The 24,725-nt window shown below is 48.6% G+C and overlaps 2 protein-coding genes across 3 annotated transcripts in view; one reads left to right on the plus strand and one right to left on the minus strand.

Annotated features, from left to right (window-relative positions):
* Nucleotides 1-24,725, minus strand: part of LOC147031249 (transmembrane protein 255B-like) — a 215,454-nt gene that overhangs the window by 92,120 nt on the left and 98,609 nt on the right. The gene's annotated exons all lie outside the window — the stretch shown is intronic.
* On the plus strand, nt 18,473-23,112 carry LOC147031251 (uncharacterized). The gene is made up of 2 exons (XM_085860380.1): nt 18,473-20,747; nt 20,884-23,112. Exons 1-2 carry the CDS (start codon nt 20,597-20,599, stop codon nt 21,522-21,524), a joined length of 792 nt encoding a protein of 263 aa, XP_085716506.1. The 5' UTR covers nt 18,473-20,596; the 3' UTR covers nt 21,525-23,112.

Raw genomic sequence — 24,725 nt, forward strand, 5'->3', positions numbered from 1 at the left:
TCATTGGGGTCAGCTTATTGGACACAGCTACAGCAACTCCTTGGGTATGGTAACCATCAGAGCGACCAGACCAATAGTAGGTGTAACCACCCACCATTATCTCGCCGCAATCCGGTCTCCGAACCTCAGAGAGAGCTGCAATCCCGATGTCCAAACGCTTGAGCTCAGATGATAACAGAGACAGGTGATCATCCTCTCTTAGGGATAGGACATTCCAGGCACCCACCCGAAGGGACCGCCTCAGGTTAACCCAAGGAGACCGCCGTCTGGTGGACGACACCTCAGCACCACTCCGACACACTCTCCCGCAATCTGACCCAGGGATGTTACCCCGTGGTTTCCCTCCTATCAACGATTGGGGGTCCCGAAGGCTTTGCCCCAATCCCGTCATCCGGTGAGCTGCCCTGCGAAGGGAAGCTGCACAGGAGGTACTCCCACGGAGTGGGTTTTCAGATTTTTTTGCGTTTTTGCGTTTTGCGGAATGAAGGGTTTTACGGTGGCCGGAGTGCAAATCCTGCCACCAACCTCCTAATAAGAAGTGACCCCAACTGCAGGAGGACGTCCGCAGACACAGTTGGGCACTAGATATGGATGGCCGTTGGCTCACAAGGAGCTCCTCCGCCCTTTGACAGGTTTTGTTTTTAATCCTGCTGGGTGTCCATATCCAAACACCCTCCTCACCAGAAAACCTGGTGGGGGAGACGGTTTAGTCGCCGACAACCCGACCATGGAACAGGTTAGTACAGGTTTACATGGTACCTGTAGCAGGTCACAGATCGAACCTGACCTGAATTCGTGTCATGGTATTCGTGTCCCCAAAATAAATAACCTGAGGGCTGCGTAACTACCTAAACAAACTCACTCACACGGACGACTTAAATAAAATTGCCGGCGCTAGGACAGACATGCCGGGGGCGCACTCATATTTACAGTACATCTTAACCTTAACTTACAAATTTTACACTAAACCATGGCCCAGGATCAATGAACTCTGCAAAAGAAAAGCAGTTAGCAGGGAGCCAGGCTGCTCGCATGCAGTCTCTGGCTCAAAACAATGCAGGTGACAGGGAACGTGGCTGGCTGCTCACACGCAGTCCAAGGCCTTCCATTTTGAACTGAACGCAGTGAACCACAACGGTGCATGGGCTGCACAACGCAGTCTCCGTGCCAGCTCAAGTGGCACACGCAATGAGCACAACGAATGGATGCATGAACACAAACACGGTGCACGGGCCGCCACTGCAGGCCCGTGTTGTAGCTGCCAACAGGGCAGTTCTCGCAGCTTGCAAACTGTTGCCTTGCGGATCCTGGCGCACATGGAAATGAACAGGGGGGGGGGGCAAAGCAAAAATTGAACGGGGCTGGTGAACGTGGGCAGTGGGCATGGCATGGCAAAGGCAGCAGGCAAACACAGCCCGCAGAAGAAGGCCGCTGCAGGCAAACACAGCCGGCAGACGAACTGGCTGGCACAGGCCTCGAAGAAAAACAGCCAGCAGATGAACTGGCCGGCACAGGCCTTGCAGCACACAGCTGCCGATGAAGTTGGCCGGCCTCCGCCTTGAAGCAAAACACGGCCAGCCGGCAGATGAAGCTGGCCAGCCTTTGCCGTTCAGTGGAGGTTGGTGGAGGGAGTGCGGTGGTGCTGGCCACTTGGAAGGCGAGCTCGGACCTACCCACCTGTCTCCCTCCCACCTATCGCCTTTGCCTGTCACTGTACATACCCACTCCCTTAATTTGTCAAACCCCAATTTAGCCCCAACTTATTTTTTTGTTGTTTTTATTTTTACTTCCCCACTATAAATCGTCCCCTAACCCCCTTTATCGTCCTTGTTCGGCTAACCTATCCTGTCACCTAGCCTACTCCCAACCCCTACGTTCCCTTCCCGGAGGGGAACAAGGGAGAGCTAACGTCCTGTGCCGAGGCCCAACGAAGCCTCAGAATGGCCTCCCCAGAGTTCACCGATCTATAACCAAAGTGGGTCCAGCGGCCCACAACGAGAGCGAGGGGATGGATGGTGCGGAGGGGTACACTTCCTAATCTACCCTATCCATTTAACTGTTAAACTACCCCGGGGCTTTCAACAAGCGCCTCTCGCTTAAACTATTAGTTCTAACAACCCAGATTCCCGTCGCCTGTGTTGGTGTCCTCACAATTTCGGGCCTTGCCCCCCAATTTTCTCTCCGTGCCCTCACACGGTCTCATGGCTGGGACACGTGGCTCCCTTTGGCAGGCACGACCCTCTGCCGAATCTCCCGCTATGGCACCCCCGGGCACTACACTGCCTCCGAGCCTACCAGCTCCCTAACACCGGGGAGTGCCCCCCATGGCACCTCCCCTGAAACGCACACGTGGCAGGCTGGCTTCCCGGGCCCCTTTCCGAGGGTCACCCATGCCCACAACACTGCCCACGCGGCTAATGGCGCCCCGGGCCCCCGCACCAAGCAGGCGCACCCGTGCCCACTACGCTATCCCGGCCCCCCATGGGCCCTTGGCCTACCACGGCCGACGAGCCTGGTTCCCGGGGTACCCACTCAGCGATACTCACCTTTCGCAGCCACGCTCCCAAGCCCGTCAACAGGGCTCCTGCACCCCTCCAAACGGGTTTCGAGCCTACTTCCCCACCAACAACAAAACGACTTCCATATTTGTTAATTTGACTAACCCCCTAACTCACTCTACACTGACCCCGGGGGTCCCTTGGGCGGGAGTCACTCCTCCCCCCAATCACTCATCGCACCATGCATTCCCCATCCGCTCCACTCACACAGACCCGCTGGCCTCACTCACTCAACAAGTACTCACCTCACAACTCACCAACTCTTCAACACACACACACCACTGAACTCTGCCATCCTCCGAACTACCTCCCCTAACTAACTCGTGCTCCCACGTCGTCCCTTACACTATAGCACGTTCCTTTTAACACTACGTAGCTAAACTACGTCAACTCTACACACTCAAAGTCTGTCTCTGTCTCCAAATCATCAAAAATCATTTCCCATTTTCCCATCCTAAATCTGGCTACAATCCCTCTAACTAATCCATTCCACGGACTCCATGAGGACTTACTCCTGCCCCATGAAGTCGGTCTAACTAAGCTAACCCTTCCCCCTAACTAGTTTCCATCCTGTGCCCAGGTCAAGGGGGTCTTCCACCCCTTGCCCAGGAATCCTGTGCACCCGAAAGTGAGGCTTGTTTTTTTTTGTTGTTTTTTTCCCATGCGCAGCACCTGCGCGGCAACTCAGAGCTCGCGCACCTTGCACCTGCCCGTGACGTCATGCAGCTGCACGTGTTCCTCGTCCCTCCTTGGACGGTACCATCCGGCAGAGATACCCCTCCTGCCGGATTCCAACCCCACGTGCAGCCATGGCGTCACCATGCGCATAAAAAAAACACAAGCCCCACGTCTCGAGGGGTTCCCCACGCGAACACATGTGCTTTGCCCATTGGAGCTTAACACACACGATCGCGTGGAGAACCCGTGCGGTCCAAATCCATTTACCTGCCTAAACTTTGTCCGTCCGCGGGATCGGCAAATCCACCGCGTGCGTTTCCGGACCGGGACTTCACTCTCGCAAGCGAGCACGTGGCGGTCTCGTGCGTTGCACAGCACGGACCGCGTGCTCACTGCTGGGTGAACCCGGCACGGTCCCCGAAACAACCACAGCCGCTACTCGGCTTTCTCTCCTCTGTCGCCGTCTCCGTCTCCATTCCACACACGCATACCTGCGTGTTACGACGCACACAGTCCACTCCATCACATTCACACCGGGAGACGCGGCTGCGTGCTCCCGCATGCCAACCGACATCTCCCTCACATACCGCTCTCTCACACACACGGTCTCCCTTGCATACGGCCGTTCACTCACGCGTGCCTCACTACTCACACAAACCATACTACTCACACACGCGGGGGCACTCAACCGCTGTTCCTCATCCACACACCGTGCCTCACTCATACACGCGGGGGCACTCAACCGCGGTTCCTCATCCACACACGCGGGGGCACTCAACCGCGGTGTCTCATCCATACTCCGTGCCTCACTCACACACGCGGGGGCACTCACTCGCGGTGCCTCACTCATACAGGCCGTTTCACTCACACCCACGGCCTCTTCCACACACGGTGCCTCATCCACACACGGCGTGCTGGGAAGCACGTACTCTGGCACCATCGCCACCACACCACTCACACACGGGGACGCACTCACGCCTTGCACCACACACACAGGGACAACCACACTGGGGATTGGTGTCCCCACAAGGGTCTCCGGGGCCTCTATCCCCCCCAAGCTCTCCGTGCACCCGTTCGCAGCACTCGTCCCCTCAACCTCGCAAAGCACGACCGAACTCACCTGGTCATGACTCGCCTCAAGGGGGCATACTCGCTCCCCTTGTTCCTGGAGGAGGCCATCCAGCTGCTCGCACTGGGTCCCTACACGCTCCGCGAGCTCACCCCCATTATCCTCCACTACCTCCGTGTGTGTGTGTGCGTCACTTACCCCGTCTTCATCGTGTTGTCTCTCTATTTTTTCTGTCTCCCGTGTCTCTATACATTTATAAGTTTCTGTTGTCGTCACCTCGTGTCTCGTCTCACACGTTTTGGTCTCCCCATTTAATTTTTCCCTTCTGGTCATCGTCACGACCCTCGCCCAACACGCCCCCCGAATTATTTTTTTACCCGCCTCCACCGCGGGCCTGTCAGCCGTTGCACCCCCTTCCAGCTCGTTTGCTCCCACACGTGGAGTCGCCATTCCCAGCTCCCTGGTCACGGCCTTCATGCCCGCCTGCAGGCATCGGCCCATGTTCTGCGTCTCACCCCGTAGTTCTTTCATTTCTTTTTTCATTTGCTGTGTATTCGCATCCATCGTCGTTTTCACTTCATTTGTATTTGTATCCATCTTTTCGTTCATTTGTTGTGTATTCGCATCCATCTTTTCGTTCATGCCTTTCATTTCGTTTGTATTTGCATCCATCTTTTCGTTCATTTGTTGTGTATTCGCATCCATCTTTTCGTTCATGCCTTTCATTTCGTTTGTATTTGCATCCATCCTTGCTGTCATTGCCGCCAGCATGGCGCATAGCTGGGCCATGTCGGATGCACTCAGCTGAGCCGTTTCGGCAAGGGTTGGGGAAGGGTTTTGGTGGAGAGGGGGGGGGGGAGGTGTCATACACCGCGGCCGCTGCCGCACCCATTTCGGGCTCTGGGTTCAGTTGGGCGAGTTCATGTTCCTGCACGGGCATTCCATCCTGGGCCATGGATCCTACACATTCTACATCCATTTCTAATACCCCCGGCTCCCGCTCGCCTTGAGACGCCATCTTGCTTCTCTTAAAGGGTTAATTTCGCTCGCTCGTAATTTGGAGGGAATCGGGGTCGCTTCTCTCACCCCTGGACCGATTCCCGTGAATTTAGCCGGAGACAGGAGAGCCCGTTTTCCTGTTCTCCGATACCAGTGCCGCGAGGAGGGCGATGAATTTGTATCCCACTCCTGACACCAGTGTTACGGATTCGCGCCCGCCGGCGTGCTGACGGCCACGTAACTCGAATCGCGGCACGTCGCCCACCGGACGGACAATCCAGTCGTGACCCTCTCGGACTAACGCCGGGAACTAGTCACGGGTGGACCTTTCGGTCTCACCGCGATCGAGCCAATCAGCCCCCGCGTGGGATAGGGTTGCTCGCCAAATTCGACCTACCTAAGTACCCACGCGGAGGGTAGACCGGGCGATCGCACCTCGCCGCAGGTCGACTTCGGACACGGGCCACTGAAGCGACCCGTTCCGTACTATCGGGATAACCGAGCGGTGTTATCGTCGGCCTCGACGGTTCGATTAATTATCGGGCGTATTCAGCCCACTACCAACCCTTTACGTGAAGCAAGATGAGGATTCAATGAAAGAAATGACGAAGCGAAGCGGGAAACAGTTCAACACAAAGCACATTTATTCGCGACGAACGGAAAGCACACATATTCAATTCCACCAAAAGCACATAGAAAAGGAAAAAAACACAATGCAATTTTACACAAAAAGCAAATGCGACAATGCAGATCTAATACCGATTACGCGAGCACACGGCAACACTTATACAATTTTACTTCACAGACGGCGCCGACAACACATACCCAAAACCAAGAAAAAGAACACCCTCAAAGATGAGGCGGGCCTGAGGCCGAGACCGGGTCGGGCCTACCCGTCTGGTGATGAGACGCGGAGCAGCGATGGTGCCTCAACTCCGCGGGCCTCACGGGCAGTGTCTGGTAGGGGGTGGGAAAGGGGCCCCCTTGGTCGCACTATCTCAGCGCGGGGGGAAACAGGAGGGGGTTGCTGATGCTCGGGGTATAGAGGATTTCCACTCTGCCTCGAGTCCCGCGACGAGCGTCTCCACCTCGGCCAGGTCGCGCCGTCGGCCTCCCTGGTGTGCAGCTCCCTGCACGACGCGAGCACCTCCTCGTCTGCCCTCGCCGCCTCTCCACAGCTCCGTCCCCTCCGCTCCGACTCCAACGCACACGACGACGACCAACTCCTTCTTGCTTCTTCTTCCCAACTCCACCGCCCGCGAAGTCTTAACTCTCCCATTCTCCTGACTGACGAACGCGGTCGCTTATATAAGCCCCGTGGCTTCGCTCTCTCATCTTTGACCCCCTCCCTTCGACCTTTCACCTCGCTCCCCATTGGCCCGAGAAAAAGTGGGCGTGAATGCTTTTTGATCCATAAATTTGCATATAGCGATCGCCCTCCAACGCCCTGGAGGCGGGGCCAAATCGCCCCTCGCTCACCGATTGGACGGCACAAAAGTGGGCGTGTGTCGTTTTTGATCCGTTTTTGAAGCAGAACATCCGTGGTTTTGTACACGCTGTTCGGCGCGCGCCCTGCACGAGTCCAACACCGGTACCCACAAGCGGCGCAAGAACGGTGGCGATGCGACGGTTGCGAGGTGTGACGTGAAGCGGCGCCGCGGTGGGTGGTTGATGTTGTGGTTGGTGGTGGTTACAATGGCGGTTGGTCCAAAATAAAGATAGTAAAAGAAAAACGGCTATCCTGAAGAGTCGCAGCACGCATAAATGACATGTATTCCCACTAGACAACGGGTTTGGGCCTAACTACACATATACTTACCAAGATACCTCACCTAAGGGACCTGAATGGTGGTTTGCGAATTTGGTAACCACAACAATATATATATATATATATATATATATATATATATATATATATATATATATATATATATATATATATATACATACAGTAGACGCCGCTTTATAAATCCACGGTTATAAAATCCAGCCGCTTATTGTGACCAAAATGAGTTGGAACGGAATTTTACATAGAGAAATCCACCGGATAATAAATCCACCTGCTTGGCATGTGCGCGGTCTCAACCTAAGCTTGATGTAGTATGCGCTGCTGTGGGGGTGTGTGTTTAACTGCAGTAGAACTGGAAAATCCTAACGCGCAGTGTCACAGTGGAAATCCCATTGACTACAGCCTTGTGCAATGATTTCCAGCTCGCTCTACGCTTTCACTTTTCGGTCGTCACAGCGGGTGAAGCGTGTATGCTTTTATAGATTGCGCCGGTTGGTTGAATTCTATCTCTCAGCATTTTTGTACTTTAATAGTCACGAGTTGGGTTGTGATTTAGAGTCAAGATGGCGACCACGAGCAAAAAGAGGAAGGATCTATCCATGGAGGAAAGGTGGCCTTATTAGACCGTTTCAATGAAATGGCGAAGACAAGTCAGCGCGAGGCTGCAATCGCGTTGGAAATTTCTCGTGGCCAGCTCCAGAATCTTATCAAGAACGAAGGCACCATCAGAGCAGAGGTTCAAGAGCTCGGCGGTGTGAAGCGGAAGCGGGTGGGGAAAGATGAGGAAGTGGAGAAAGCCCTGCTTGAATGGTGGGAATTTTCGAATCGGAGGAATATGCCAGTGAATGGCCCGATCTTATGTCAGAAAGCGGAAATCCTTGCGCAAAAAGCTGGTCATCACGATTTAGGGCCACTGACGGTTGGTTTTCTCGGTGGAAGAAACGGAATGGAATTGTCTTCACCGTTTTGAAGGGAGAAGCGGCTGAGGTGGATGTGGCTGCAGCGAATGAGTTCCGTCGAAATCAGCTGGGAGAGATTCTTCAGTCATTTGACAAGCGGGACATCCTCAACACCGATGAGACAGGAATCTACTTCCGCGCTCTACCAGACTCGACGTACATTGCCAAGAAGGACAAGAAAGGCAAAAAAGGATTCAAAACGGCAAAAGACCGAGTGACATTGATGGTCTGCTGCAACATGGATGGTGGAAAGGAAGATCTTCTGATTAGCAAACCAAAGAAGCCGCGTTGCTTCAAAAATCTACAACAACTGCCCCTGATCTACGACTTATCTTCCAATGCGTGGATGACAAGTAGAATCTGGGAGCGCTGGCTTCGCGTATTGGATCTCAAGTTCCATTGTCAAAAACGAAAGGTTTGCTTGTTGACAATTGTTCGGCACACACTCAAGTCGATGGACTGAAGAGCATCACCGTCAAGTTCCTCCCGCCGAACACAACATCGGTGCTCCAACCATGCGACATGGGAATAATTAGGATGCTGAAGGCCTACTTTCGACACCAGCTTTGCCAGAACATCATTGATACTATCGATGATAGCCAGGAAGAACTTGTAGTCAACTAAGTCGTCAAAAAGGTAACGCTGATGGACACAATGAATATGCTCGATGTTGCGTGGAAAAAAAGTTACGGCAGAAACGATTCGGAACTGTTGGCGAAAGGGAGGATTTGTTGGAGAACCAGACCCAATGTCAGAAATGGAGCCACTGCTCTCGCCACCACCCGGGCTCACAGCCGAAGTGTTCGATCAATGGATCACCATCGACGACGACATTGAGACAACAGGCGAAATTACGGAAGAGGAAATGACCGAGCAGCTCGTCGGTCAGATTCTCGAAGCCACCGAGCCCATAGCTGAAGAAGTGGAAGAAGAAAGCGACGACGAATCCGAGCCGATGCCAACAGCGGCAGAGATGCGGACTGCACTCGCCAAATTGGACAGGGGACTGCAGCTCTCAGGTTTTGCTCATCCCGATTTCCGCCACGTGACGGATTCAACAAAGGAACATTTGTGCAAAACCTTCCCTCCCAAGCAAGCGACCTTGGAGAGATTCTTTTGAACAATCCCTTTGTCACCGTTTGATAAATCAATGTTTTTGTAGCATAAAGCAGTGTTCAACGACATTCGCTTTTTGTCTTATCTATCCAGTAGGTGGCTGAAAATAGGTTCTCCGCTTAATAAATCAAGCTGGTTCATAAATCCAAATGGCGTGGTCCCATGGTGGATTTATAAAGCGGCGTCTACTGTATATATATTTATACTAGCAGGGATACCCGTGCTCCGCACGGGAATCCTGTGGATGACGGTGGATCTGAAGGAGTCTATGTCACAGTTAATTGTAAAATTGTAGAGGCTGCCACCATTATTTTTTCTTTCATCACCACTATAATATTATATTTTCCCCGCCATGTTTTATATGCAGAAGACTCGCATTCAAAAATGTTAAGAATTATTGCCGCATCAGATAAAAAAACATTAATTAATATGCCAGCGCACTATTCGAAAGCCTTTTTTTAAAAAATGGAAATTGTTATTTTTTTTTACATATATTTTTTTCATTTTTATGGAAAGTCACTGAGCACATCCTGGAGCTGAATGTTAGGTCTATAAGTGTGTAAAGTTTCATCAAGATCGGTTCACTGGTTTAGGAGCTTATTGGTTACAAACAAACCAAACAAACAGACAGACAGACAGACAGACAGACAGACAGACAGACAGACAGACAGACAGACAGACAGACAGAAGGACTGCCATTTATATAGTAGACTTGCTGAAGTACCCGGTAATACCCGGGAAATTTGCCCTATTTTCCTCACGCTAGTTCGACTGAGGCATTAGTTGAATGGAGAAATTTAGGAAGGCTTCTTTTATTCCTCAGATTTATGAAAGGAAGGCTTTATGCTGCCGTAATCCTCAGAGAGGTCAGAGTTGAAGGCGGCCTTGAGCCACTCAATGTTTCCAGCAGAAGTGGCAACTGTTCTTGATGTCCTGCCAAAACCCGGACCTAGAAAGCTGGAACGTGAGTTTTGTGCTTCTTTCGGCCGTGGGTGTAACGCTCTATTTGCAGTTAGGCGACGCTCTCTCTGCAGCCGACTCTGCTTGCCTGGCTCGTTCATGAGCAGATCTATCAGCAGTTTGCTGTTGCCGTGCACGTGCAGTTCGAGAATTCAAATAACAGGAGGAGAATGTGTATGTTTAAAAAGTCATCGAATACGAACATTTTGTATTTCAAAAAACCCTAGCGTTTTTAACCATGAAGCCTTTTGTTATGATTAATACGCCGGTGCACTATTCAAAAGCCATTTTTTTAATGGAAATGTTTAAAAAAAAATATATATATATATATATATATATATATATATATATATATAATTTCATTTTAATGGAAAGCCACTTTGCGCATCCTGGAGCTGAATGTTAGGTCTATATGTGTGTAAAGTTTCATCAAGATCCGTTCACTGGTCTAGGAGCTTATTGGTTACAAACAAAGAGACAGACAGACAGACAAACAGACAGAAGGACTGCCATTTATATCGTAGATGTGTATATTGTATATACTAGTGCGGGCCCGTAGGTGCGTGCCAGTTTATGCAGCTTCGTACCTGCAGTATCAGGTCCCCAGCATCAATTGTGACGTCATATCAAACAAAGAAGAAGAATTGTGACACCCCTCTCTCTCGCCCCCTCTTTCCCCCCTCCTCTGTCCCTCCCCTCTCTTGTCCCCCCTCTCACCTCTACTCTTTCCCTTTTCTTGGCCCCCCTCCCCCCTCCTCTCTTGCCCTTCTCTCTCCCCCCTCCTCTCTCCTCCCCTCTCTTTCCCCCCTCTCACCCCCCTCTCACCCCCTCCTCTTTCCCCCCGCTCACCCCCTCTCTCACCCTTCTCTCTCCCCCTCCTCTCGCCCTTCTCTCTCCCTCCTCCACTCTTGCCACCCCTCTCATCCCCTCTCACCCCCTCCTCTCTCTCGCCCTCCTCTCTCCCCCTCCTCTCTCTCTCCCTTCTCTCTCCCCCTCCTCTCGCCCTTCTCTCTCCCCCTCCTCTCGCCCTTCTCTCTCCCTCCCCTCTCTTGCCACCGCCCCTCTCACCCCCTCACCCCCTCCTCTCTCCCCCTCCTCCTGTCTCTCGCCCCCCTCTATCCCCCCTCCCCTCTCCCTCCCCTCTCTTGTCCCCCCTCTCACCTCTACTCTTTCCCTTTTCTTGGCCCCCCTCACCCCTCCTCTCTTGCCCTTCTCTCTCCCCCTCCTCTCTCCTCCCCTCTCTTTCCCCCCTCTCACCCCCCTCTCACCCCCTCCTCTTTCCCCCCGCTCACCCCCTCTCTCACCCTTCTCTCTCCCCCTCCTCTCGCCCCTCTCTTGCTCCCCCTCTCACCTCCTCTCTCGCCCTTCTCTCTCCCCTCCTCTCTCCCTTCTCTCTTTCCCCCCTCCTCTCGCCCTTCTCTCTCCCTCCCCTCTCTTGCCACCCCCTCTCACCCCCTCACACTCCTCCTCTCTCCCCCTCCTCTCTCTCGCCCCCTCTCTCCCACCTCTCTCGCCCTTCTCTCTCCACCCTCCTCTCTCCCCTCTCTTGCCCTCCCTTTCAACCCCCTCTCTGCCCCTCCTCTCTCCCTTCTCTCTCTCCCCTCCTCTCGCCCTTCTCTCTCCCCCTCCACTCTTGCCACCCCTCTCATCCCCTCTCACCCCCTCCTCTCTCTCGCCCTCCTCTCTCCCCCCTCCTCTCTCTCTCCCTTCTCTCTCCCCCTCCTCTCGCCCTTCTCTCTCCCCCCTCCTCTCGCCCTTCTCTCTCCCTCCCCTCTCTTGCCACCGCCCCTCTCACCCCCTCACCCCCTCCTCTCTCCCCCTCCTCCTGTCTCTCGCCCCCCTCTATCCCCCTCCCCTCTCCCTCCCCTCTCCCTCCCCTCTCTTGCCCCCCCTCTCACCCCCTCTCTCTCCCCTCCTCTCTCGCCCCTCTCTCTGTAAATGTATTCACAAATGTCTACCAAGGGTCAGGTATGGGAGCATGTGCCAGAACAGCGCGTCGCTGCGTCCACTTTCCGCCGGTACTCCAGGGGCCTCCGTCTGGCCATCCCCCAGGCAGATGCCAGGCCCATCCCCATCTCCTTGAGATGATGGTCAACCTGCTGCAACCATGAGGCACGTGGTCGGCCCACTGGCCTCCTCCACTCATGAGACTCCCTCGCTGAGAGAATCTGGTGAGCAGGATCAGCGTCAGGAAAACGAGCCACATGTCCATACAGCCGCAGCTGACGCTCACGGACTATGCAGGTAACAAATCTCATCCGAGTCTCTCTCAGCAACCGCTCGTTGGACACAAAATCCGACCAGCGATAGCCAAGGATTCTCCGAAGAGACCTGGTACCAAAGGAATTAAGTCTCCGTCTCAGATCCTTGGTCAAAGTCCAAGTCTCGCACCCATAGAGCAAGACTGGAAGTACCAAGGACCTGAAGACTCGGACTTTCGTCCTCCCGCACAGGTAGCGGCAGCGCCACACCCCATGATCCAGTGAATCCATGACTCCCCAGGCCCGACCCAGACGTCTATTGACCTCCGGCTCACAACCTGCGGAGACATGAATATCACTGCCAAGGTAAGTGAATCTATCCACGACCTCAACATCCTCACCACAAACAGACACAGACAGGACAGCAGCATCCAAGATGTCACCGAAAGCCTGGATCTTTGTTTTGACCCAAGAAATCCGTAATCCCAACGGCTCCGACTCCTCATTCAGCACCTCGAGGGCCCCCAAGAGGATGTCTAAAGTCTCCGCAAAGATGACTGCATCATCTGCAAAATCAAGGTCCGAGATCTTGACATTGCCAAACGATGCACCGCAACTTGATCTCTCCGACATCCTCCCAAAAATCCAGTCCATACAAGTGCTGAAAAGTGTGGGGGCAAGTACACATCCCTGACGAACTCCAGTAACAACTGGAAATAAGTCAGAGATGGTACCACCACACTTCACAGCACTCTCAGTACCAGAGTAGAGTTCAGACATCAGATCGATCAGTTTTGGTGGCACCCCACGAAGACCAAGAATCCTCCAGAGGACATCCCGATTCACTGAATCGAACGCTTTACAGAGATCAACATAGGCTGCAAGCAGCCCCTGCCGAAACTCTCGTCTGCGTTCGGTGAGGACACGAAGTGCCAGGATACGGTCAATCGTTGACCTCTTTGGTGTAAAGCCTGACTGCTCTGGACGCTGGTGCTCAAGCAGATGGTGGCGAACCCTATCAAGAATTATCCGAGCAAAGACCTTGCCCGGCACTGAGAGCAGCGTCACCCCTCGGTAGTTGTTGCAGTCTTGGCGATCACCCTTCCCTTTCCAGAGAGGGACAACAAGGCCCCTCTTCCAGTCAGTTGGGATGATGCCTGTGTTCCAGGCAGAGCACAAAACTGCATGCAACGACGCGAGTGCAGCATTTCCACCAGCCTTGAGAAGTTCGGCATGGATGCCACAGATCCCTGGAGCTTTGCCCCGTTTCAACTGGTTCACCGCAGCCCATGTTTCCACAAGCGATGGTGGACCACAGTTGATTCGAGGGTCAGCAACAGGGATTGTAACACCCTTGACGTCCAACTCGACAGCTGGGGGATCAGCCTGGTACAACCGCTCAAAGTAACCGGCCCAGCGGGCCTTCACTTCAGACTCCTCTGTCAAGAGCCTACCACTCTCTGCTCGAACTGCAGTGCTCCGAGGGATGGGCTTGGATGAACGTAATGCGCGAATTCCCCTGTAAGCGGGACGAGAATCACCTGTCCACAGGTGATGCTCTACCCCCTCACAGATTCCTCGCACATAGGCCTCCTTGTCCACCCTCAGTGCACGTACAGTTTTACGCCTCAGCTCCCTGAACAGCTCAGCTCTGCCATTCAGCCTGGCCCTGCGACTCTGGTCAATGGTATCCAGTGTCCCTTGAGAGACAAAATTCTTCTTTGCCCTGCGGTGAACTCCAAGGCATCCACCGGCAACATCAAGGACGGTGGTCTTGAAGGTGCTCCACAACTCTTCAGGACCCCCAAAGCACCCAGACCCCCAAGTGTCCACTCAGCCTGTTCGCAAACTCCTCAGCTACTCTCTCATCCCTGAGCTTGGCAACATCCAGCCTAGGCTGGGATGGTACCATTCTCCAGGATTTAAGGTGCAGCTTTAGAGTTGCTACAACAAGCCTGTGGTCAGTATTGAGTAACTGAGCACTCCGGTAGACCCTGCAGTTCTGGATCATCCTCCAACGACCGTCAATGAGGACATGGTCAATCTCCTTTGCCACACCGCCAGCGTTGGAATACCAAGTCCAGCGATGAGCTTGCGGGCGCTGAAACCATGAACCAGCCACCCTAAGTCCATGACTTCTTGCAAAGTCAAGGAACTTAGTGCTATTCTGGTTCATAGTTCCTGACCCATGGGGACCAACACACACCTCATAACCATCCCTATCAGTTCCAGTCGATGCATTGAAATCCCCCAAGACTAGAAGTGTATCTCGTCTGGGGCACTGATCAACCACAGACTCGAGTGTGGCGTAGAATGTGTCCTTCACGGTAAGATCACTCGCCTCAGTCGGAGCATAAATAGAGACCAGGGAAATGACACCTAAGGAGTGACGAATCCTTAATCTCATAATACGCTCGTTGACCGGTGTTACCTCAATTATCATTGGGGTCAGCTTATTGGACACAGCTACAGCAACTCCTTGGGTATGGTAACCATCAGAGCGACCAGACCAATAGTAGGTGTAACCACCCACCATTATCTCGCCGCAATCCGGTCTCCGAACCTCAGAGAGAGCTGCAATCCCGATGTCCAAACGCTTGAGCTCAGATGATAACAGAGACAGGTGATCATCCTCTCTTAGGGATAGGACATTCCAGGCACCCACCCGAAGGGACCGCCTCAGGTTAACCCAAGGAGACCGCCGTCTGGTGGACGACACCTCAGCACCACTCCGACACACTCTCCCGCAATCTGACCCAGGGATGTTACCCCGTGGTTTCCCTCCTATCAAAGATTGGGGGTCCCGAAGGCTTTGCCCCAATCCCATCATCCGGTGAGCTGCCCTGCGAAGGGAAGCTGCACAGGAGGTACTCCCACGGAGTGGGTTTTCAGATTTTTTTGCGTTTTTGTGTTTTGCGGAATGAAGCGTTTTACGGTGGCTGGAGTGCAAATCCTGCCACCAACCTCCTAATAAGAAGTAACCCAACTGCAGGAGGACGTCCGCAGACACAGTTGGGCACTAGATATGGATGGCCGTTGGCTCACAAGGAGCTCCTCCGCCCTTTGACAGGTTTTGTTTTTAATCCTGCTGGGTGTCCATATCCAAACACCCTCCTCACCAGAAAACCTGGTGGGGGAGACGGTTTAGTCGCCGACAACCCGACCATGGAACAGGTTAGTACAGGTTTACATGGTACCTGTAGCAGGTCACAGATCGAACCTGACCTGACAAAGATCTACCAAGCACAACGATTAATTCCAACCTTGGGAAAAAACAGCTTTCAAACCCTTGGGAAACAGCCGTTTCCCTCGGGAAAATTCAAACCTTCGGATTAATTAATAATTTGAATAATAATCAAACCTTGGGAGTTAATAATTAAATAAATTAATAATTAAATAATAATCAAACCTTGGGATTAATTAATTCAAGCCTTGGGAAAGAACAGCTTTCAAACCTTGGGAGACACTTGGGAAACAGCTGAAATGGATGAGGAAGATCGATATCAAACTTTGAAAAGGCACATACCCAAGTCCCCAGTGTCAATTATGACGTCATACCAAACGAAGAAGAATTGACGTCAATCCTTCAAAAAAAAAAAAAATTAAATAAACATTTATTGTGACGTCATTCGTGACGTCATAGCACCGTGTCCTGTCATTGGTTCACAGATACATGGCCGTAACTTGGGAACCGCTCGTCCGATTGATATCAAACCTCGAAAAGGCACATCCGCGGGGCCCCGGCAATATTCCTGGCAAGTTTCAATCCGATTGGACCGGTGATCGTCCGGTTATTAATAATTTGGGGAAAAAATGGCATGATAAGGTGAAAAGGTGGAACCACACCTTCTGCTGCCATATATACACCTTTTCAACACTGAAAAAGCAATAAAATGGCCGTAACTTGGGAACCGCTCGTCCGATCGACATCAAACCTCGAAAAGGCACATCCGCGGGTCCCCGGCAATGTTCCTGGCAAGTTTCAATCAGATCGGACCGGCGGTCGTCGAGAAACGGCTGTCGCAGACAGACAAACAGACAGACACACACACACAGAGATTGCTGGAATTATATATATATATATATATATATATATATATATATATATATATATATATATATATATATATATGCATATATATATATGCATATATATATATATGCATATATATATATATATATATGCATATATATATATGCATATATATATATATATATATATATATATATATATATATATATATACATATATATATATATATATATATATATATATATATATACATATATATATGCATATATATATACATATATATATATATGCATATATATATACATATATATATATATATATATATATATATATATACATATATATATATGCATATATATATACATATATATATATATATGCATATATATTTATATATATATATATATATATATATATATATATATATATATACATATATATATATATAAATATATAAATATATACGTATATATAAATATATAATTTTTTTTCGATTACTCTCCATTAGTATCCGAGCACATCTTGCTAGTGGCCAAAATAAAAAGACAAAATAAGGTACCAGCATGCAGTCTGAGCTCAACTTTACCACAAGGCCCAAATTACGCAATGTAAACACGAGAACATCACTTCTGAAGTATAACAGAAGTTGCAGAAAATACATTTGCAAATGAAGAACGAACATCTTCACAAATAGTCCGTGAGCCAGACAAGATATCGGTACCATCTGGGGGCACCAAACGAAACTTATACGAACATCTTCACAAATAGTCCGTGAGCCAGACAAGATATCGGTACCATCTGGGGGCACCAAACGAAACTTATTTTTTTATTGATGGTGTACCCATATACTTCACAAAAATGCATGATGGACATTTCAAACTCACAGCTTAAGTTTTTTTATAGCATAATTAATGTTTTTGCGCAAAATACACAAAATGTACAATTTTGTCATCCATGTTTTAATGCTTAAATGGCTGGACAGGCCAAATAAAAATAAATTTTCATAATGAAGTTGTGTTCTGTGTGTCTGAAAGTGATTATACTTAAGGAATATATCAAATATACTGCAATAACATAAAAATGTGATTGTAATTTCTCTTTGCGTTCTAATCTCTGAGAACATCGATAATTGCACAATATTGATCAATAGCATAAATATTTACTGCGAATGGACATGATAATATTTATTGAGAATTTCTTCATATTTGATCAAGTTATTAAGGTGAAATAACCTCTAGTTTATTATACTAACATCCATAGTCAAGTTTGTTTTGCAGTCGACACCTTGTCTTCATTTCACCGATCTTCAATATCAAGTAAGACCATTTTATTCCGAAGTTATTTTATACCTTGTTGATCTTAAATTTGATAACCTTACTGAGGTCATAGTTAATATGTATTTCAGCTGCAGCAAAATTGGAAATTATTCAAGGATCCAGAGAATAAAATGATAATAGAGTGGATACATTTATATGACAATAGTGTACTTAACCAGTTTTATTTCTTTTCAGGTGACTCTGTGACTGTATGGAGGTCACACTCTACAATGATACATGATGGACTCACCAAAGAAAAAACAGAAAATGCAATCATTGAAAGAAAGGGCTTGCATTATTTGTTCCAAGTAGACTTCAGAATTTGAACTGACCAAACCCAGAGACGATGAATCTGTTGGTGTATTACTCCATGCAGCCAACTTGCGGAATTTTGGGCCCATCCTGGAACTTAAAGAAGATGAATAGGGTGAAAAGTTGTTCTACCACAGAGACTGTAGATCTGATTTTACATGCAAGAAAATGCTTCAGAAGTTCCAAGAACCTGACTCTGAGCCGGAATGTTCCACCAAAGGGAGAAAATCTTCTCGTGCTCCTTCAATGACATCTCGTGTCTTAGACCCTGTATGTATCTTCTGTGAGAAGGAAAGCAAATATGTGGCTGGTTCGAACACCAGGGAAACACTACTACAGTCCAGAGAACTCAGGTCAGATGAAACAGTGAGAAGTGTTGCTCAGGCCAAGTTGGATCAGAGAATACTTGCCATCACATCCAGAGAGTTGGTTGCTGCCGAGGCTCATGACCATAAATCATGTTACCGCAAATACACCCGTGGAGCAATGGAGAAAACATCAAAAGTCACTGAAGATGATGACGCTTATCTGGCAGCAGAGCAGGAGGCCTACCTTCTTCTGTTCAAGCATGTGCGCAAGACATTATTTGTTCAACCTGAAGTTGTCAGAATGATGGAACTGACTGAAAAGTTGTTGAATTTCCTGCACGAACTTGGCATCAATGATGTGAAACCCTCTACGAAGAAACATATTCACCGGAAGCTAGAATGTGAATTCAAGAAGTCACTTCATTTTGTCTCTGATGATAAAGGAAAACTTCTTGTATATCCAGATGGCCTTTCCTTGCAGCAGGTAGTGGTCAAAATGATGAAGGCCGAAGAACAACTACAGGATGCAAAGTACTCAGATGATATTGAGAACATTGTCAAACTTTCTGCGAACCACTTGAGAGGACAAATTAAAAACATGAAAGAAAAGCCTTGGCCTCCACACCCTGCTGAACTGAAATCTGGCTATACTGAATTGCCAGAATCTTTAAAGATGTTCCTGAAACTGCTACTTCATGGAACGCAGAAGGTGGAACGAGTTGTCCAATCGGTAGGTCAGGATTGTATCTATGCTGTCAGTAAAGGAAAAGTCGTCCCTGCTAAACACATATTGCTACCATGGGGTGTTAAGTCACTGACAGGAAATGTTGAGCTCATCAAAATGCTCAATCGCCTTGGCCATGGTGTTTCTTACTCCAAGCTGGAAGAAATAGACACTACCTCGGTCTGCTTCTTTCATCTGCTTTTGAAGGCACAATGCATAGTTCTACCATCATCTTCCCATCCTTGCATTCCGTCCTCACTTGCCTATGACAACATAGATAGGCTTGAAGAAACTTTAAGTGGTGGAGGCACATCACATAGAGTGAATGGGATCATGATACAGCCACAGGTTCACACAGCCTAACCTCAAGAAACTGAGGCTCAGTTTCTCACCAAGAAAGAGCGTAGTGTAACTGCTGTTCCACTAGATATTCCAGAGTACAATGCTGGAAATAGACAGGGTCCACCAGTCTTGAAACCCCAGGTATTAGATCTGCAATCTGTGAGGGATATTGCGATGCGAACGAACCTGGTATGGTCTCTGACTCGTCTCTCAGATACCAAGGATCAGTCAGTCAGTTCCTGGACGGGTTTCAATATGCAGATAAGTGGCAACAAAATTGTCCACAAACACACTGTTGACTATCTTCCAACGATAAATGCCCCAGCTACACAGATGTCAACAGTTCACCATGTGTTGATTCAGGTCATGAAGATTAACACAGAGCTTGACTTGGATGAGATTGTCTGTGTTTGTTTGATCAAGCTCTGTATGAGAAAGCTATGGAAATCAAATGGAAGAATGGTGAAATCTTCCAGAGTGTCATCATACGCATGGGGCCTTTCCATACCTTGTATAATCTCATGTCCATCATTGGGAAAAGGTTTGCATCTGCTGGCCTGAGAGATGTTGCTGTGGAATCAGGGATCATAGCAGAAGGTTCTATCACCTCCGTACTTGAAGGAAGGCACTACAATCGATGAGTCCGTCTCTACAAACTTCTGTATGAAGCGCTGCTTAGATTAGCGTGGAAAGGATTCTATTTCTGGCTTGCAGAACACCACAGTGAGGACGGAAGACACATAGAAGAGACTATCACAGCCATGAGTACCTTACGTGCTGATGTGAGCCAAGACACACTGGAATCAGTTCTACCAAATGATTCTGTATCAGTCATCCTCACCCACTTCTTGGAGTATCTTGACCACCTACACAACAACCAAGGCCAACTAGCGTCCTTCTCGGCCTCCTTTCTTGATCTGTTGGACATCATGCTAGATCTGATTAGAGCATCACGTGAAGGAAACTGGCTTCTTCATCTCTCTGGGATCAACAGGATGATACCATGGTGCTTTGCATACGACAAACAAAATTACACCAGGTGCATGTTTATCATTATTTGTATTATTGGGGGGCTGTCTTACTCCCTGAAATGTTGAATAAAGTTTAAAATTAAGTATCAATCACTCCAGTATAATTGGAGTGTTAAACAATGGCTTTGGAGTGAATAAGTTTGAACTATTTTTCTGTTTTCAGGTTCCAGTATTGTGATATGTTCTGTGTACTATTGTGATATGACGATGCTGCCAGAGACACATCCACATGTTCACAAACACATGCTAGATGGAGGGTTTTCGGTGCAGTTGAGCCACACCAACACATTTGGACGGATCCCAGTTGATCAGACGATCGAGGAAACTGTCAACAAGGACACCCAGACTGCTGGTAAAATCTATCAAATGTATCAGGAATGAACAACATCTCAACATTACACAGATGTTCAACAAACTGACATAAAATATGTGAAATACTCCTTTGATATCCAATCCATACTAAACGGAATCCCTTTCAAATTTTACAGGTGGTACCAAATGGTTCTCACTCAATCCTGGCGCAGTAACCCGCTACTATCTGACGGCAGAATACTGCAGCTCTTGCCTTCAGCAGCTTCGCAAGATGACCGATGTCTCTGATGGCGCTGCTACTCACCATGATCTGACACACTCTCACAGAAAGAAAGATGAGGATGCTGTACAGGCTCTCGATGACCTTCTGGAAGCCAATTGGACGAATCCGTTTCAAGGAGAAACAGACCTCATCAATATCGCCACCGGTGCAACTGCATCTCCAGACGTGTCATTTCATCTCCTGTCAGCCCAAAAGAAAGGCGAAGAAGCTCGTCAGAAGTTCCAGGAGAGTCGTTTGGAAACAGGAGAAAACTTTCATGAGAGACTTCCTCGGCTGAATCTCAAGACGTTTGACACTACCACAAGTCGTAAAACGAAATCATCAAGTAAAGAAGTCATCCTGAAAAGTGACAACAAGTTATTTCGTCATATGATACTTGTTGCTTCGTCAAGAAAACTTAGCATGAAGGATGTTCTAAAACATCCTCTGGGTCCCATCCCCTCGTCCTTAGCCAACACAGATGGGACACCAAAGAAAACGAACAAGGCAGCACTGGCAAGAAAATTAGAGGCTAAAGGCCTGGTCACACCTTGACGTTTTAGGGTTAGTTTTTCTAAAACATTTTTCTAAAACGCTGGCACACATTGAATATGTTATGGGTAAGTTTTGATAACATTGAGAGCACGCTGAAAAATACTGCCATACGTCGTTGTACGCTAGCTTTAAACGTTGTACTTTTTGGTTGTCCTCAAATTTTTTCATGCTTGAAATTTCACGACGTATGACTCATACGTTCCGCTACGCTGGCCACAAGTTGTATGCACGGTCTGCGATCGTTGACAGACGTCAACACATGCTACTTGTAAGTTAATCATAAGTTGAGACACGCCGAGGTAATGTTTAGCATACCCGAAACTTATTTCTAACCTATGATTAACGTGTTGTTGGCACGTTACGCGATCGTTGCCACACATCGACAGACGTTACTTTTAAGTTACTCATAGGCTGAAAGACGTCGGTATAATGGATCGTCCTTGCGTCAGCGTCCACGGCCACGGCCAGGACACTTATTTGCAGCATTCTTCAAACTTTTCTTCGGCATGACGAGGATGTTCACACTTCGATGTCTAGCTTGGCTATGATTCCAATTGTCCATCGGCAGCGTCTATTTAAAATAGTCGAGTTTGAGCGTTTTAACACGTTCAGAAGAAACGCTTCAAATTTCAAAACCCCAGCGTCAAAAAACAAAGGCGAGTGACAGCAATTTAAATCGTTCATTGTAAACAATGAAAATAGCTGAGTGGTACCGTTTAAAAGTCGTTGAGTGTAAAAAAAATCCAATTGTTGAGCGCAAGCGTCTACTTTCAATAGTGGAGATGCAGCCATTTAAATCGTTGAGTTTATCATTTAAATCGTTAAATCGTTAAACGCAAGGTCGATCCATCATAACCCACACCCTCCCCCTCACCCTCACCTACTACTGCCAACATGAACAAACTACTACTAATACTAATACTAATACTAATACTGATACTGATACTGTTACTGCTGACATGGACATCGACTCAAAAAGGACTCGAAAACACTGTTGGGTTCCCATTTTATGAACACCATTTTTATATACCAATTCCCAAAACCGCTGGGAACACGTCTTTATATGGCAGTTGTAAGCTAGAAACACGTAAATTTTTTTTTTTTTTGTCGACCGGAAGACGTCATTGGAATACGTCTACATACGTCGATGTGTGTTGGGACTACGTAAAGAATTGGTTCAAAGCACGTCAAACATAAGTTAGAAATAAGTTTCGCGTAAAAAAGACATTACCGCGACGTGTTTCGACTTCTGAGTAGCTTATAAGTAGCGTTTGTGGACTTGTGTAGGCATCCACATATCGTGTGTAAAACTTATCGCCATCGCATGCGGAACGTGTGTCATACGCCGAGTACGTCGTAAAATTTTGAACATGTTTAAAATTTCTTGACGTACTCTACTTACTACGACGTATGATAGCGTACTTTAGCGTTCTACTCACGTATACCAAACTTACTCATACCGTATTTGACGTGCCCCAACGTTTTAGACACATTTTTCTTAGGTCGGCATATGCTGGCAAGATCGCCAAGGTGTGACCGCGATGTTGACACTTCCATTTCTACGGCAGTTATGATTCGAATCGTTGTGTGTCAGCCTTTTAATAGGCTACGTCACGACATCGTCGGCGATGCGTGCAACGCGCTATGCCTAAGTTAGACTATCGTTGGGCATCGGTTGTGTAGGCTGACAACAGGTTCAGCATTCGTTGGTATAAGTTATCTATCACACAACGAAACGTTCTGTGTCCGTTACCAATGCGTTATACATAAGACCAAGTCGCTATGAATACGTCCGAATCTTTTAAAAAAAAACATCAAAAGTTCAACGTAAGCCAGCGTTTTAGATACATTTTAATACGTTGCCATCGCTGGTTAAAACGTCAAGGTGTGACTGAGCCTTAAGGCAGCACCTGCTGAAGATATAGAAAGACCATCTGCCTGTAGCATTGACGGCATGAGTGTTGTACAAAAGCTGAAGGGTGACAAGCTCACCTTTGAAGAACTAGCAGACCATATGCTTGCCTCTGTACTAAGGATTGGCGTTGGGAGCGAATGCATTGATGTGATCTTTGATGTGTATCAACAGCTGTCCATCAAGGGAGCCGAGAGGACCTCGAGGGGTGCGGAAACTGGGATACGCTTCACCAATATTATTCCTGGTCACAAGATTCAGCAATGGAGACGTCTCTTGTCATGTGGTGCCAGTGAGACGAAACTGATTAGTTTCATTGCCAGCCAGTGGAAAAAGCCGAATACGAGAGTAAAACTGGGAGGAAAAACTCTGTATGTCACATGTGATAACCGTTGCTTCAGGCTCACACGGGACAATGTGATTGAAGAAGATGAACTGAAAACATCGCAGGAAGAAGCAGACACCAGAGTCATCTTCCACACCAAACATGCAGCTCCACTGGTATCTTCCATCATCATGGTAGCTGAGGATGCTGACATCCTTCTTCTCTGTCTGGCCTTCCACAAATAAATTAACTGCAGCGTGGATGTGAAATGTGGTACAGCTACTAGAACCAGATACATCAGCATCTCAAAAGTGTCAGCTGCCCTAGGACATGGCGTGTGTGCTTCCTCTGCTCGGCTTACATTCATTCACAGGATGTGACACAGTCAGTGCTTTTAGTGGTCGCGGTAAACTCGCTGCACTTAAACTGTTGATGCCACATGATCACTTCAGAGATGTATTCGCAAAACTGGGAAAAGAATGGCAGCTCACTGATGAAATTCTTAAGGTCTTGGAAGAATTCACATGTCGTCTCTACGTAAGCCAGTCAGAAGTCTGTGATGTGAATGAGATGCGATATGAACTGTTCCATGTAAAAGATGGAAACGTAGAATCTGGACAGTTGCCCCCCTACCAAAACTGTCTGCATCTACATGCAACGAGGGCCAACTATCAGGCTGCCATCTGGCACAGAGCATTGCAGGCAGACACAGAAGTCCCAAGTCCGCTGGAGAACAAAGGCTGGTCCCTGGGTGATGACGGAGAACTTGTTATCAACTAGATGACAGCTGCACCAGCACCAGACACAGTCTTGGAGTTCCTGTCTTGCAAATGCAAGAAGTCATGCAAGCTGCCCACCTGCCAGTGTATGGTGAATGGACTGCACTGTACTCAGGCCTGCTTACTGCAAGAATGTGAGAACATGAAAGACGAGGAGGTCCATGCTGAGCAGGAAGAAGGATCTG

Source organism: Eptatretus burgeri, chromosome 2 (assembly GCF_056783735.1).
Source record: "Eptatretus burgeri isolate ZD-2024b chromosome 2, Ebu_testis_v1, whole genome shotgun sequence".
NCBI classification, from domain to species: Eukaryota; Metazoa; Chordata; class Myxini; order Myxiniformes; family Myxinidae; genus Eptatretus; species Eptatretus burgeri.

Bases quoted from the DNA above. Each gene is read 5' to 3' on its own strand.
- LOC147031251 (XM_085860380.1), top strand. From the start codon at position 20,597: ATGACGATGCTGCCAGAGACACATCCACATGTTCACAAACACATGCTA. The intron at 20,748-20,883 runs GTAAAATCTATC...CAAATTTTACAG, and splicing joins CAAGGACACCCAGACTGCTG to GTGGTACCAAATGGTTCTCA.